This window comes from Micropterus dolomieu, linkage group LG19 (assembly GCF_021292245.1).
Source record: "Micropterus dolomieu isolate WLL.071019.BEF.003 ecotype Adirondacks linkage group LG19, ASM2129224v1, whole genome shotgun sequence".
Lineage (NCBI taxonomy): Eukaryota > Metazoa > Chordata > Actinopteri > Centrarchiformes > Centrarchidae > Micropterus > Micropterus dolomieu.
The window spans coordinates 19,930,970-19,945,662 of NC_060168.1; the positions used below are offsets into that span (position 1 = coordinate 19,930,970).

Genomic DNA, 14,693 nt, shown 5'->3' on the forward strand with positions numbered 1-14,693 from the left:
TCAGTTGCATTTTTACTATGGGGCAAAGTGGAGTCATTCACCAAAGTAAATGTCAAAAATGACAGAAATTGGGCCTAATCAATGAAGAGGTAGATTTATGTGTCTGAAGGTCAACTGAGATTATAAATATATAATCTATCTAATCAAGATTTACAAAAACATAGGGAAAAAACACATTAGGAATGAAAAGTGGGCCAGAGACATTTTTATGTTGTATGCAAATGTCTTGCATCACAAACATGATTATCCATAGCCTACTCAAACTCAGAATTTTACATTCATTGTCCTTTAAAAATATAAGCTATCACACAAGTAAAGTAAAAGAGCATTTGCATCTATTTGAATAAACTATGGCACTATTTGAAGTTCATGACAAAATAACTGAACCAAGCCCCAAAATAAATAGTTAACACTCAAGGCACATTAGGATTTGGTTAAAAACAGTCCTGAAAAGACACAGTGGCCGCGTGAGTCATAAGCAAATAATGCTGTCAGATAAAATAATATTCTGTAAGAGGTAGACCGTTTCCGACATAATGTAAATGTCACATTATATGAAGACATGAAACACAATGGTATGTAATTATGACAGACACGAGCCTCCGGCAAATCAGTAATTTTGCTGGTCAAGTGTGATAAGCAGTCAATATTTCTCACAAGACATCCTCCCGTTTCACCAGCGGTTTCCAAAAGACGACTCCCCTGACCCAAAGTTCCGTTTTTTTAAGTAGCGCTTCAACTCCTCCAGCTCGTTAGGCCCGAGGCTCTGGTCTACCCCTGGTGCAGGTTTGTAGCTCAGGGGCGAGATGATGTACCCGTTGCGGTAAAGGAAAACCTGCTTACACATCTCAAAACAGCTGAAAAGAAGGCCAAAGTAGGGAACAATCTGTAAGGAAATGACAAAAGGTTGGGAGATAGAAATTAGTGTATTTCCTAGTGATGCTAACACTTTGAGTGACCTCAATCATATGATTAAAAGCCTTGGATAGCCATAAATGCACACAGAGGGGCTTGTGGCCTGGTTTGGGTATTATTAAAAGTGTGTCTCTACAACTTGCTAAGTTGCTTTATTTTCATTCAGCTGCTCATGCAAAGGCCTAACAAATAAAACAACATTTATGTCATGATACATAAAACAACGCATCATGACATTTGCAGCTGAAATAGGAGAGAGGAGCATTCTGTTCTAGAGACAGACTTTGCTCACCTTGCTCGTGATAGTCCTGCTACGAATTACACACTGAACATTGCTTTCCATGCTCCTCCCCCGTTCTCACTCTCCCTTTCGTGTAGGCCATGGGTCACTGTTATAAAAGCCACTCATGTTCCTAAGCATGTGCACTTATTTCAGTTCCTATTTACTTATATGTAACACATGTAGACCATATGATTGATAGAGAGTACAACATGGCAGAGATAAAGACAGAATAATTTATGAGTGAAACTGTACCTTTATTGTGTTGGCAGTAAGGCCATTCCACAGCGAGAGGACGCCCTTGTTTCTAACAACCTGTTTGAAACAGTCAATCATTCCATTGAAATGGACGTCAACTCCACCCAAATGTGGCAGGCAGGCACTCTGCGCCTGAGAAAAGATTAAAAGTGACAAGGAACATCTGTGAATAAAAGTGTCACGGTGGGTCTGTATGTATATATATATGTGTGTGTATATATATATATATATATATATATATATATATATATATATATAAAAACACATACATGTATATACATATATACACACACACACACACACACACACACACACACACACACACACATACACACACACACACGTGGCAACACTACTACAAAATTAAATATAGGGACAAGACAAGACTATAATAAACACAATGTTGTCCTTTTGAGTGCAAAGTGAAAAGTTGAGGTCTGGAGGAGATGAGAACTTATGCGGCAAACCCAGTTAACAGAATAAGGAAGCTTTAAGAAGCGTTATAAAGAAAGCTCACAAGACTCTTGTATGAGACAGTCACACAGTGTGCTCTTCTGTTTTGTTAATCACACCGACAACTCTGCAGGCTGACTGTCATGTGACAGAGGAACTGTATCTTTAGAAGTTTCAAGGTTCCCAAAAGTAACATGTAGCCATAAGGGTTTTAGACTATTCAACAGCTTCCTTTGTAGAGGAAACATCAAGCCACACAGCGAGATAAACAATACTTAGCATAAACCATTACCCTAAGCTTCTGCAAACATCATCAGCTGTTTTACAATCATCCATTCTCTGCCTAACTTTTAATGTTTAACTCGGACAGAGACAATCGCTAAATCCCTAAATTTAATAATGATTTAACATTATTCTTTATTTTAAGGTGACATGGCTGTGATGTTTTGATGAACTGAGACATACTGTACATAAGCCTCAGCTTGGCTGCTGTCTGATACTGGGTATCTTTAGAGGACTTATCTATAGCTTCTGCAGACCCGGGACACATTCACATTCCCAGCTGCTACTGAACCTTGTGGTAGCTAATAATAGGCTGATTAAACCGGATATAGTATTCTGTCCTTTGCAGTGCCATTGTTCCCCATGTGTCCTTCCTAACATACGGCAGGCATCTCAAACATCATTTAAGGTGAACATGGGGTAGATCAGTGTTTTCTTATGACCTCATTATTTTTTATGATGGAAAAACATCCTGACCCTACAAATAGCCAGAGGTTAAATTATTCAGAAGGTCAATTTCAAAAACGTACAACTAATTTAAGAATTTAAACTAAAACCAAATTCAAAAGGCCAAGTAGTAGTAAGGCTAAACTTAATTTTGGTGAACATCCACTGCCCCCTTATGGATTAAATGTGGTAAAACAGCTAGTAAACAAAACCTATTACACTGTAAACTTGTTTACAATTATTTCCAAAACATGTTGGGTAAAATAATGACAGACAATATATAATAGATATAAGTAATAGTAATAATACATAAATATGATGCATCGGTCTGAGATATCTATCAAATTTGACCAGCTTTTAGACAAATGGACTATCAGTCATTTAATAATTTAAAAATAACTTTGTGTCCCTTCTCCTAAGAAAAAACAAAACATAACCTACATGTGGAAAGTTCTGGTGGTAAATTACCTGCATCTTCCGTTTGACGGTTTCAAAAGGGTAGGAGAGGGTTTGGGCCACTCCCGCTGCAAGACAGCCATTAATGAAGTTCTGGAGGGGAGTGAAGCGAAAAGGTGGCTCCTGCCAGAGCTTGTCCAAGTTCATGTAGACCGCATAGCATCCGATAGAAAAAGGAAACGCACCTGAAGACAAATGCAGTGTATTGCAAGTTACAGTTAAACAATCAACTCATATCAGTACTGTTACTGTTATGTAATGTTTCACAGTGTAATGAATGAAAGGTAGAGCTATTTTAACAGCATTAACGTCTGATAGCTTAACACCACCCATATAAGAAATTATCTCATTTGTATGGATATGCAAACACACCCAAGAAAGTGAGGGAAAAGCCCCTGTAGAGAGCAAGAAGCCCTTCGTTCCTGTAGATCTTTGAGAGTGTGTGAATTACGCCAATGTATGTGGGCTCTCTGCAGTTCTGAACAATGAGCCTGGTTTCTGCCACCTCCAGAGGGTACGTGACCAGGGCAGCAGCAACGCCAGCCAGTCCACCAGCTAATATGGCTCTCCACTGAGAGATGAAGCCCAGTTCGTCCATGTGAAGGTGGACAATCCTGGACACAGAGGAAGGCTAAATTAATAACACTTAATTATACACATTGCACTGATCAGCAAGTGAATGATTATCTCATTTACTGGCAGTTTGATGGCATTTTTTGACAGATGTGGGTTTTAAAGTGCAAGTTCCTCTCTGTGAATTTATTATTTTGGTTCAATGTAAGTTTAATATGCAAGATAATTAATAAAGGGGGAAAAAGGCAAACATTTCCTTGTTCAGGCTTCTCAAATGTGAGGATTTGCAGTTTTTTTATTCTGTTTGATATAAACTGAATTCGGGCTCAAATAAACTTTTATTTTCATTATCTCTTCACCTGTCGATGATGTTTGCGATTGATCGCGTGTCCCCATTTAGTCTAAGAGATGACGTCTTCAAATAACCAACACTTGACCAACACAACATTTAATTTACAATGATATAAAACAGAAAAGTTTTGAGAATATTTTGATCAACTATCCAAACTGTATGCAATTGATAATCTGTCAATTGACTAATCTATTAATTGATTGATTCTAAATTCTTGGAATAGGTACTGAAGAAGAACAAAACATTTTAAGATTTTGATCAAATTGCGATAGACGCTTACCATCATTTTGAGGTATTTTATAGACTAAATGATTAATCAATTATTTAATTTATTTTAAGTACCAACATATTAGTTTGTAATAAAAAAAAAAGTTTCTCAAAAACAATGTTAGTTGCAGCCCTTCTTTATTAATGTCATCTGCATCATTTCCCTGTTTTCTCTTTTCTGTTTTGTTGTTTCATATGTGCAAATAAATAAACATTATAGGCCTATATAAGAACACCCAGGGTTTCAGTAATAATTATAATCTTTTTCCAAGTCAGATTTCAGTCAAATGAATAACATGTCCTGTGTGTGACAAAAGCATAGAGGGCTTTCTTATCCTAGAACAGGGTGTACAGTACAGGACAGTGGTTTGCGCAATCATTATGCGGTAGTGTTTACATGCACACGTGACCTAAAGCACGAGAGGGTACATACTGACTGTCCAGTCTATAGACAGTACATATTGTATTTATGACTGCGCACTGGATTACTGTTGTCACGTCTGCTCGCTGCCCTGCATCTTTATTTATCAGCCATGCCTGCAGTAACCCACAAACACGATATCTGTGTACCCTCACACCTCAGCCTCACATGCAACACTTCCTCCTATGGGTAAACACTTCCTCCTCCCTATGATTGTGAAACACCATTAATCAACAATAAATAGCCTAATCTATGTATGAACATACATATGTATATGTTAAGACAGCAACTAAAAATCCTTTTCATTATCACTTAATGGTTTTTACTATTCAAGGAGCTTGACTTATAGTGATAGTAAACTGATCTAAACTCAATATCCAGACTATTAATGTATGTTTCGAGAAATCGGCAAATTAGTCAACAGTGTCAATAATCATTATTTGCCTTAACTAAAATAGTTATTGATTAATTGACTAATCAACTAATGGTTTCAGCTCCAGGGTTGACCTGTGAGACAAAAGTTAGGACGAAGAAACCCTTTCACTTCCAAAATCGACTGAGGACATACAGCCTTCTGATTGGCTGAAAAGGGAAGGTGCGCCTCGTACGGTTAAACAGGAAGTCCATTTTTAGCCGAACAGAAGAGAGTAAACAGACTATTTAAACGAACCATTTTGCTATTTTATCTTGACAAACAATAAAAATGATTGTGATTATCACGTTTTATTCTACTGAAAATAATGTCTAACTTTACGCTTTTACATTGTTCACCACACAAACTTGCTACGTCAACGTCAGCTGACCAAGTTCATTGTTAGCTAACGAGCTAATTTAGCATAAACAACGGGCCAAAGAGAAGCTTTTTCTCGATAAGATATGCGACAAAACTAAAAACACCAACTTTAGATTTCGCTTCACTTACTTTTTGTATGTTGTGAGATGAACAGCGGTGTAGGGGAACAACCGGAGACATGACACCAGATTTCCTTTCCAAAATCCTCGAAGTCCTTCATTCTGGTAGATGAGAAGAAAACCTTGCCATAAACCCCTCTTACAGTGAAAAGTGCCCACCTGACTCTTTATTTTAACCACCTCCAAAGGCGACGTGACGGTTTTACTGAAAATCCCAGCGAAACCGACGCACATAAAGCTTTGAGAACTCGTCAGCCTGTTGTCTTTTGTAACGGAGGCCATCACTATTTGGCTCTCATCTGAATTGTCTGGTCCCGGCGATTATTTCAGTTTTCTCCGATGGACAATGACAATTTGTTTATGCAGGTTAGACATCTAAATATAGCGTCCGGGGAGGTAACCGTCCCTGGCCTGACCAGCCGTGTTATGTGACAGTGTTGGAGTTGAGCTGATGTAACGTGTCAGTACGACTAGATGGCGCTCGTTGACCGGGTTTTAAAACTCAGAGAAGCCTTTAAACTCATTAATGTGCACTACAGTTTATTGTCATGGGCCCAGACGTGTCTTCAAACTTATATATATAAACACTGGTGAATGAATATTAACACCCTTTATTTAAGTTAAAATACTGCCTTACAAGTAGGGTCCAGCAAACAGCGAGAGTATCCACAGGATGAAGCACAATTAAAGTAAAAGTACTTAAACAAAAGGGCCCCATCCAGTGTTATATTAATGTATATATCATATTATACTATTATTGCATTATTAGTGATGCATTAATATGTAAGCAGCATTTTAATCCTGTCGGTGGATGAGGTGTAGCTCATTTTATGTCAGTCTACTTTTTATATGTTATGTTTATCTATAATTATTAAAACATATTTTCTATTATAATTTGTAAAGTAACTAGAAATGTTTACTACTATGTAATACAGTTACAATTACAGTGTTTACCTCTTAAATGTAGTGCAGTACAAGTATAAAGTGGCATAAAATAGGAATAATCAAGTAAAGTACAATTACCTCATATCGTACTTGAGTACAGTACTTATTTAAATGTACTTAAAAATAATAATAATAATAACTTTATTTGTATAGCACTTTTCAAAATCAAGTTACAAAGTGTTGTACTGTAGTAACAAACAAGAAAATATAAATGACAATAAAAATTCAACAATAAATAATATAACAATAACAGCAATAAATACAACAGTTATGAAAAAGCCATACAATAAAAATGAGACTTTAGAAGAGATTTAAAAGAGGCCACTGAGTTTGCCTGCCTGAGATCTCCAGGCAGGGAATTCGGTCACCTTTAGTGACCAGAAGAGATTTTGGAACCATTAGTAGAGCACTGCTGGTGGATCCAAGGCATCAGTCAGGCTGGTACGGAGTTCTCAAATCACAGGTATAGGCAAGAGCCTTACCATTCAGGGCTTTAAAAACAAGTAGTAAAATCAATTCTGAAACTCACAGGTAATAAGTGAATGGCAGCAAGGATTGGTGTGATGTGGTCACTCCTCTTAATGCGAGTGTAAAGCTTGGCTGCAGCATTTTGAATGAGCTGCAGTCTCTGAATGTTTCTCTTAATAATACCCAACACTAGAATACAGAGCAGTAAAATAATCGAGTCTTGAGGAGATAAAGGCATGGATAACCTCCTCTAAGTCAGCAGAGGAGAGGAATGATCTGATCTTGGTCTCAGCTGGACAAAATAGGACAGCCCCACTTTGGTCACCTGAGCATCAAAAGACAGCTCAGAGTCGAAAATGACACCAAGGTTATGGCCTTCTTTACGAACGTTGTCTGAAAGGGCACCCAGCATAGTAGAGAGATTATTAAGGTAGCTAGTGCTGGGTCCGAAGGGGTTAAATATAATTACTTCTGATTTGGAGTGGTTTAACTGCAAAACGTTATTAGACATTCAGGTTTTTTTCTCAGCCTTAGTTACTTTCCACTACACACTTCTTGTAAATAAATAAATAAATACAAAAATGTGTGACAGCTCTGAAACACATGTATTCCCTGTGTATAAATAGTATTGCCTTAGATAAATGTTAAACAGGTTGAGTGCATTCATTTTAAAAAAGAACTTAAGAAAATATTGTACTTTTTACATTATATTATAAATTATATTATATTCAGAAAGCTGATGACTCAGGGAGCCCCATATGGAAACCAGAAACATTATTCTAATTTGTCTTGAAGGTCATAACTGCATAAATGTGTCTGTATTGTGGGTACAGAGATAACAGTGGAGGAAGTGAAATGTGATCAGTGCAGTAACTCTTTTTGTCACTGACTTAATTCCAGTAAATAAGAAACAGTTAAGTTGTTGAATCAAATCATTCCTCATATTTTCAGCTGACCTCTTGAGGGATGCCCTTGAGGAGCACTTTGGGAACCACCTTTTTGAGGGATTGGCGGGGTGAATTTATCTCTATAGGTGCCGCAATACTACAACTTTTTGAGTTGTCTTTATAGCAACTGGGTGTGATGACACTATCAGCATATTCTACTCAAATAGAGAATTTGGGTTATAAACTGCTCAACTAAAAGTACATAAATATGAGAATACTGAAAGTAACAGATACATTTTTTTTATATTTCCATGTATTAATTAATTAATTTTGTCATTAGAATGGTCTTTTCAGAGTAACATCTTGACCAAAGTCCTGGCAAAAATTGCATGACATTATTTCAGTACAGAAGTGCACTTCCAACCGACCTCCTCTGAGTGAAAGAGGGAAGAGGTTTGGGTTTGGAAGTTTGGTTCAAAGCAAAAAAAAAAAGGAAATATCCTTCTTTCTTTCCTATTTTCTTTGCATTGTACTAAGAAGATAAATCAGGTCTGATTTAACTGCATTCATCAGCAGGGATTTGTTGTCGTGGTCTTGTTTCTGCACCATGTTTGTTTTCTCCTGGTCTTGGGCTGCCAGGAGCAGCTCCCTACCCTGCGGGGCTGACATCCTCAGATGCATGCGAGGAGCCCACATTCTGTCTGCGGCTGGACCACTTGGCTCTTTCACAAAAGCTTTCTGGAACAACAGAACAAACCAAAGGAAATGACAGCCTGATCACAAGAGGTATCCCTCACTCACCCTCTAGCTGCCTACTGGAGGAAATTGCACTAATAGTTAAGAAACAAGTGTAGAACTTATTATTGCCCTGAGATGTGCAGACACTAGAGTTGTAGTTCATATTAACTTTTCATGCAACTCGGCTACTATTTTAAAGTTCAGAAGTTCAGGGGTATTTGAATCATATTAAACTACTAGCAAATCAATACAATTTTGAAGATGTTGAATTGAAGAAATGTCTTCATAGTTATACTCAAACAGAAGAATTTCAGTGTAGGAATAAATGTTTTGCCCCTCAGAGCAATAAAAGAGCGCCACTTTGAAAATGCTTTGAGAGATAATGAGATGTCTTTCTTTAAAGATAAGTGGTGTGATGTGGACTCATGCTGTATCTTATCAATTAATGCTTCAGCAATCAAATGGGACACCACCAAGAATATGTGGCCACTCTGTCTCCTCCGCTGTCCTTCCTCTGCCCCTCACATTGCCTCTACCCACCAGTATTTGTATAGAATACACATAGAGCACTGCTTTCTTCCTGTATGTATATCCCCCTCCCGAATGAGCACTTCCTCCATGCAACAAAGTAGTGCGGGAGCAGCCTGCGTGCCTTTGTGTCCCTGGGACTGGCACATAGCAGTAGTTGTAGGCTGGCTGAGGCATTGTCATTCTCTGGATGTCATGCGCAAGTCAACCCTTGATCTCCCACTTTGAAGTGCATTGCTGGAGGACCCCAGATCTGTCTGTGTATCCAATGGGAGCTCACAGCAGTCAGCAGAGGGCGCCCGATACCAGGGAGGCTGCACAGAGTCCTGGGTCGCTGTCATCCTTACAGACTGGTGCAATAAAATTCTCACCTCATTATCTGAGACAGTCACATCACAGGCTTGTGTTGGCAGGGGAGGGGGAAAGGGAAGAAAGGGTGGGGGTGGGGAACAGGCTAGGGTGGGTGACACCGAAGTCTGTCTGTATGTGAGTGTGTCTTTTTTTAAGGGTTTGGGGGGTGTATTGGTGAGAAAAATCAGGCATAAGTACAATTCACTGAGGCACCATGTTGACACCTCTACCAACAAGGCTCAGGCCAAACTGCCGCGCTCCCGGCTCACTTCACAGGAATGATAGACTTGTTATGCATAGGAGCCCAATTTTGAATTAATGGTTTCTGTGATGGGTTAAACTGTGAAAGGTTGTCAGGGTTTGTTAGGAATAATAAATGAAATTTTGCACCTCATTACAGGGAATCGTCTTTATTACAACAAACACTGAAACTACTGTTATCTCAGCCCTGTAAATGTGCTTAAACACAGTCTGTTAAGTGTAAAATCAGCAGTAAATTTGTGTTATGGTGATTTCAAGTGCTGATCCATAAACTGTTGGATTCGACTTACTCTTACTCATTTGCAGCGACATTTTCAATGGAGTTGTCCATTTGGTGTTGCTTTTTTAAAAACAGTCAAACGTCAGTAGAAAATCTGTGACTTTTTTAAAACTTGGAATTTTGCAAAAATGTCATATTGTTTTGTGTGATTTCTATTTTCCTTATAAAAACTTGGAATGAGGTATTAGCTATTTAGTCAGGATGTAGATGACCAGGAGGCTCATTGTCTGTGAGGATGCAGAGGAGAACTTCTGGCAGCTGGTGCCCCCTTATCTTCCTATGTACAGCCAATAAATCAATATCAAATCTAAGGAACAGGAAGCCAGATGGCCTTCCCACAACCTACTAGGCCAGGGTGCTCTCAGGGGCTCCTCGGCTACTGTACCACTGGTGCATGCAGCAGTCCTTTGAAGACATACACATTCAACAAGCAGCTCAATGAATGACTAAAGGGAACAAATAAGCTGTTACGACTCTGCTCAAATCAGTGTTTGTGTTTCCATCCACATCAAAGGCCTCAGTCTGTTTGATATGCAGCCCCCACACCTTGATCCGAGCCATGTACAGGTAGAGGGGAGGAGTAGTCCATTGAGAAGAGAGAGGGTCATGTGGTTGCTTCTCTCAGCCCTGGCTCGAGGGTAGTTGACCCAGACGAAGGGTCTGGTGGTGTCTCTCGTACCCCAGGGAGCTATTGCTCCTTACACCCATCACTAGACACATTATTTATTGGGTGGCCTATTGATTTAATCCTTTTAAGGAATATTCACAGGAATTGGGAGCAGTAATTACAAAATAGGAAACATTGCATTTAAAGATTAGAATGAATGAAAAATTAACTGAAAGATAGCAGCAGGGTACAGTTGTGTAGTTACTGATGGCTGCGGCAGGTAATCTAAATAAATCCCACCAGACTCATCTTGATTTCTGTGTAGGCCAGAGGTCGGGTTAAACAGTAGTTTGATTGAATGGCTGTTCACAGGCCAGTGTGAAATGCCAGCTCTATTGCAATGTGGGAGTGGGAAGGAGGGGGTTTCTCTGGCCTTTGTGTGGCCCATGGTCTTAGAGCACGGAGCCCATTGTTAGAGGCTGACCAGCCAGCCCCTCAGACTCTCCTTTGCCCTGCTTTGTCTCGAGCAGCGTGACCATTTCCTTCATCCAGGTCAGGGTAGGGTCGTGACTTTGGACACCAGTCTTCCCTGTCTGTCTGTTCAGCTTGCATTCTCATAAATGCATACAACACTGAGACACATGCACTGTTGTCACATGTCACGTGTTGAAAATGTACCCGTGTTGGAGCAGGTTTCAGCCTTTTTAAACTAAGAGGATAACAGTAACACCATGTATAATCCTGACTCAATGATACCTACAACATTAAAAATTAAATTGGATAAAGTGGACACTTAGTTTGAGATACAATGTAGAAGTCAGAACACATTTATGATCAGTATAATTTGCATGGTGAGAAAGTGTGTAACGCGAGTGTGTAAAACACAGTACCACATGCACAGAGCTGAGATAACCTCTTTACTGCCCTGAAGTGTCTGAGTTATGCAATTGTGAAGTTTTACAAGAGTGGACAGTACTTCTGTCCTGAGGCTGGACCTGCCTTATCATGGCCTGGCCATCATGGTGATAAGAAGAGGAAAGGCCAAAGGGCCATAAGGAACAGTGTGCATGGTCCAGGTCAACAGTGTGAGGAGGCTGGACTCAAAGGGGAGGCAAGGCGAACAAGAATATTATCTGATAAGAATCACCGAGGTCTTTTGATCTCAGAGGGGCTGATCCTGAGCTACAGGGAGTCATGCTGGGCGAACGAGCAGAACGACACGGCAGGTACAAACAAGCAAGTCCTTGAAGATCATCTGGTCTGAGCATATTTACATAAGGAAGACTGGAAAGACTCTTGCATGCACACACACTCAAACATACAGTCATCTTGTCCGCAGGATTTCACACTAAAGTAGCATTCTTAACATGTTTAGCCACAAGAAAGCACAAATAATGCCCATTTTTCTGATAAAGTTAAATGACCAGCCAATTCCTGGCTAGTAATATGATAAAAAAAAAAGACAAATCTGATGCAGCAGATATTTACCAATGTAAGCCACGACTGGGCAATAAATTCAAAACCCACAAATGACTGTGAGCCCGCTGAAGAGAAGCTTGGATGTCACAGTGTGGTCTGGTGGGTTTTGTCTCATAAGTCACTGATTAAAAGCCGTCATGTGGAGGCCAGACAGGACCTGGGGCTGCAGTGCAAGCTGTGGCTGCAGTGCAAGCTGTGGCCTGAACCAAATGCCTGTCTCGCCCAGGGCAAGATGGAGGAGGGATTTTTGCCCGGAGTGGATAGGGGGGGTTAGCAAGCTGCTCCAGAGTTAAAGTGTCCTTGGTTTCCCCTTAGCAACAGTTAAAAATAAAAGTGCGGATACACACGTACTTGTATCTAAAGCCTCTCTTTCTTTTGCAGAATAAGGCCCAGGACACATGGTGATATTTTATATCTGTTTTTAATTGTCAGCAATTTCAGAAAAAACTAACAAATACTGTCTGTGTAGCCAAAGCCAAAACATTTCTTATTCCTGTGTGCCATAAACGATCACCCCCTTGCACTGGCTGACATCTTAGTGTGCACACTGCAGTTTATTTTGAGTACAGTGCCCAGCTGTTTTAAAAGAATGAAATTATATTTGTGACCAGTTTACAAGTGTTATATCTTCAGTAGGAAGGAACGGGCTTGAGGCTGAAAGCCACAGAGAGGCAGATTCAGAAAGTTTTGAGAGATGGACTAAAGTACTGTTGGTTTTGGTTTTTCTGTGAGATTGGTTGACAATAAAAGAAATATAGAATATTTAATGGGCCTCTTTTCAGATAATCAGAGTCACTGAGCTCTGTTTTTAGCACAGGCTTTTATTGTATTTATTCGTCACAACTTAAAAATGAGGGTTATGATTTCTTTTAAATTTGTCCTTAGTTCAAATCAAGCCGAGACAATGACAACAAGGTATCAGCAACCTGTTACATCCAGGCTCCAATTAAAAGAATTAAGATGTAAGGGGCCTTCATTATCAGCTCTCTCTGAAGGACATCAAAGGCGGTGGTGGAGTGAGAGTGCAGCTGCCTTGACGGTGTGAGTTTCTCCTCTCTCACTCCAGAGGAACTTGTTTGTGTTGAGGATGTTTACTGATCCCAGGAAAGACAAACAGCCTCCTTCTTGTGTGTTGGCACCGCAGCTCAAACAGAGAGCAGTGAGGCCCATTCTGTGTGTATGTGTGAGAGAGAGCGAGACAGAGCTTCAGGATGTATTGTATTGTTAGGTCTGTGTTTATCTTGTCTCTGTGTTTTCACCCCACTTCCAAGTTTCCCAGCAGAAGTTGACCAAATCCAATGCTGTGAAATACAATTTGCCAAAAAAAGGCAGCCAAGGCATGCCAAAAAGGCAGTTACACATACCAGATGTATACAATATATTTTAAATCAGCATAGTCATTAGATTTTCTGATGATCTCATGATAAGTCATGGCTTTAGTTCAGTCAAATAATCAACTAATTCATTACTCACAAATATACATTAAACTCCGCGCTCAGTTATTATACCTCATCTAAACACATGGTGTCACTCTTTCTCATCTATGCTGATAGACTTTGAAAGAAGCCCTCCTTAACTGTTTGTTACTCAGTCCACTTGTATCACATACCATCATGTGTCTTAAATCTTTTCATGGAAATATCATTCAAGCTTATTCTATAGTAAAACACACGTTTGGCCCATGTTTAGATAATTGTTTAGTGTACGATGGCAAATGATGATACAGTACGTACATTACTTTTTAATTTAGGCTGGAGGCAAGGCAAGAAAGTAGGTTAAACTGTGAGGACATTTTAATAGAAATTATTACACTTCCATTTAATCCTGTATTTCAGTTAACACTGATCGCAAAAAACTTAGCTTCACTCCCAGGCTGTTTTATAAAAAACAGACCAATTGACATCTGTGTTGCCACGATGTACTGTCTAATTCTGTGAGCTTATATCAGCAAATGTCACTTTGTACTGAGGTTTTCTACCACAGCTATAAATCGTGAGGGAAACAGGCTTTCACAGAGATGTTTTATGGCACAGAGACTTCCCTTCCATTCTGCAGGGGGTATGGTGCTTTACACCGTGTGTTCATGTGTCACAGTCCTTTTAACAGGCGCAGTCTATTTTTCTATTCAGCATCATCCAGGTGTTCACTGACAGATGTTTTGATAACACAGGAAGTTTGTATTGTTGGCTAGATTTGAGAAAGGGTGACAATATAAATTTATTAAAATGTTTTGAGCAGATTTGAATTACTTTATATGTTACTGGCTTGATTTAACATTTAATACTACTTCATCATTTATATGTTGATTTACATAATTGAAAATAAATATTTACCTCCAAAATGTAGTGGAGTATATATATAAAGAGGCAGAAAATGGACTCAAGTACCTCAAATTTTAAATAGTACATTACTTAAGTAAATGTACTTTGTTACATTCCACCACCGTTAAAATAGCTGGTAGCTTAGAGATAAGATAGATAAATAGCTTATCTAATGCCAACAATTATAAAGTCATAAAACACTGACAACCCTG

At 39.2% G+C, this 14,693-nt stretch overlaps 1 protein-coding gene across 2 annotated transcripts; it reads right to left on the reverse strand.

Moving 5' to 3' along the window:
- Window positions 1–190: 190 nt before the first annotated feature.
- Window positions 191–6,067, reverse strand: slc25a43 (solute carrier family 25 member 43). Of its 2 annotated transcripts, XM_046030398.1 has the most exons (6): window positions 5,797–6,067; window positions 5,627–5,718; window positions 3,464–3,705; window positions 3,104–3,276; window positions 1,451–1,585; window positions 191–886 (listed from the first exon to the last, which is right to left on the reverse strand). In XM_046030398.1, the coding sequence occupies exons 1-6, from the start codon at window positions 5,896–5,898 to the stop codon at window positions 674–676; spliced, it is 957 nt and encodes a 318-aa protein (XP_045886354.1). In that variant the 5' UTR covers window positions 5,899–6,067; the 3' UTR covers window positions 191–673. The 2 variants fall into 2 exon arrangements, with proteins under 2 accessions (XP_045886354.1, XP_045886353.1); XM_046030397.1 differs by having other exon boundaries at window positions 5,627–6,067.
- Window positions 6,068–14,693: the final 8,626 nt, after the last annotated feature.

Coding starts and splice junctions, on each gene's coding strand:
- slc25a43 (XM_046030397.1), bottom strand. CDS start 5,898: ATGGCCTCCGTTACAAAAGACAACAGGCTGACGAGTTCTCAAAGCTTT. Junction 3,706..5,626: donor CATCTCACAACATACAAAAA/GTAAGTGAAGCG, acceptor CTCTGTGTCCAG/GATTGTCCACCTTCACATGG. Junction 887..1,450: donor TTACTGCCAACACAATAAAG/GTACAGTTTCAC, acceptor ATTTCCTTACAG/ATTGTTCCCTACTTTGGCCT.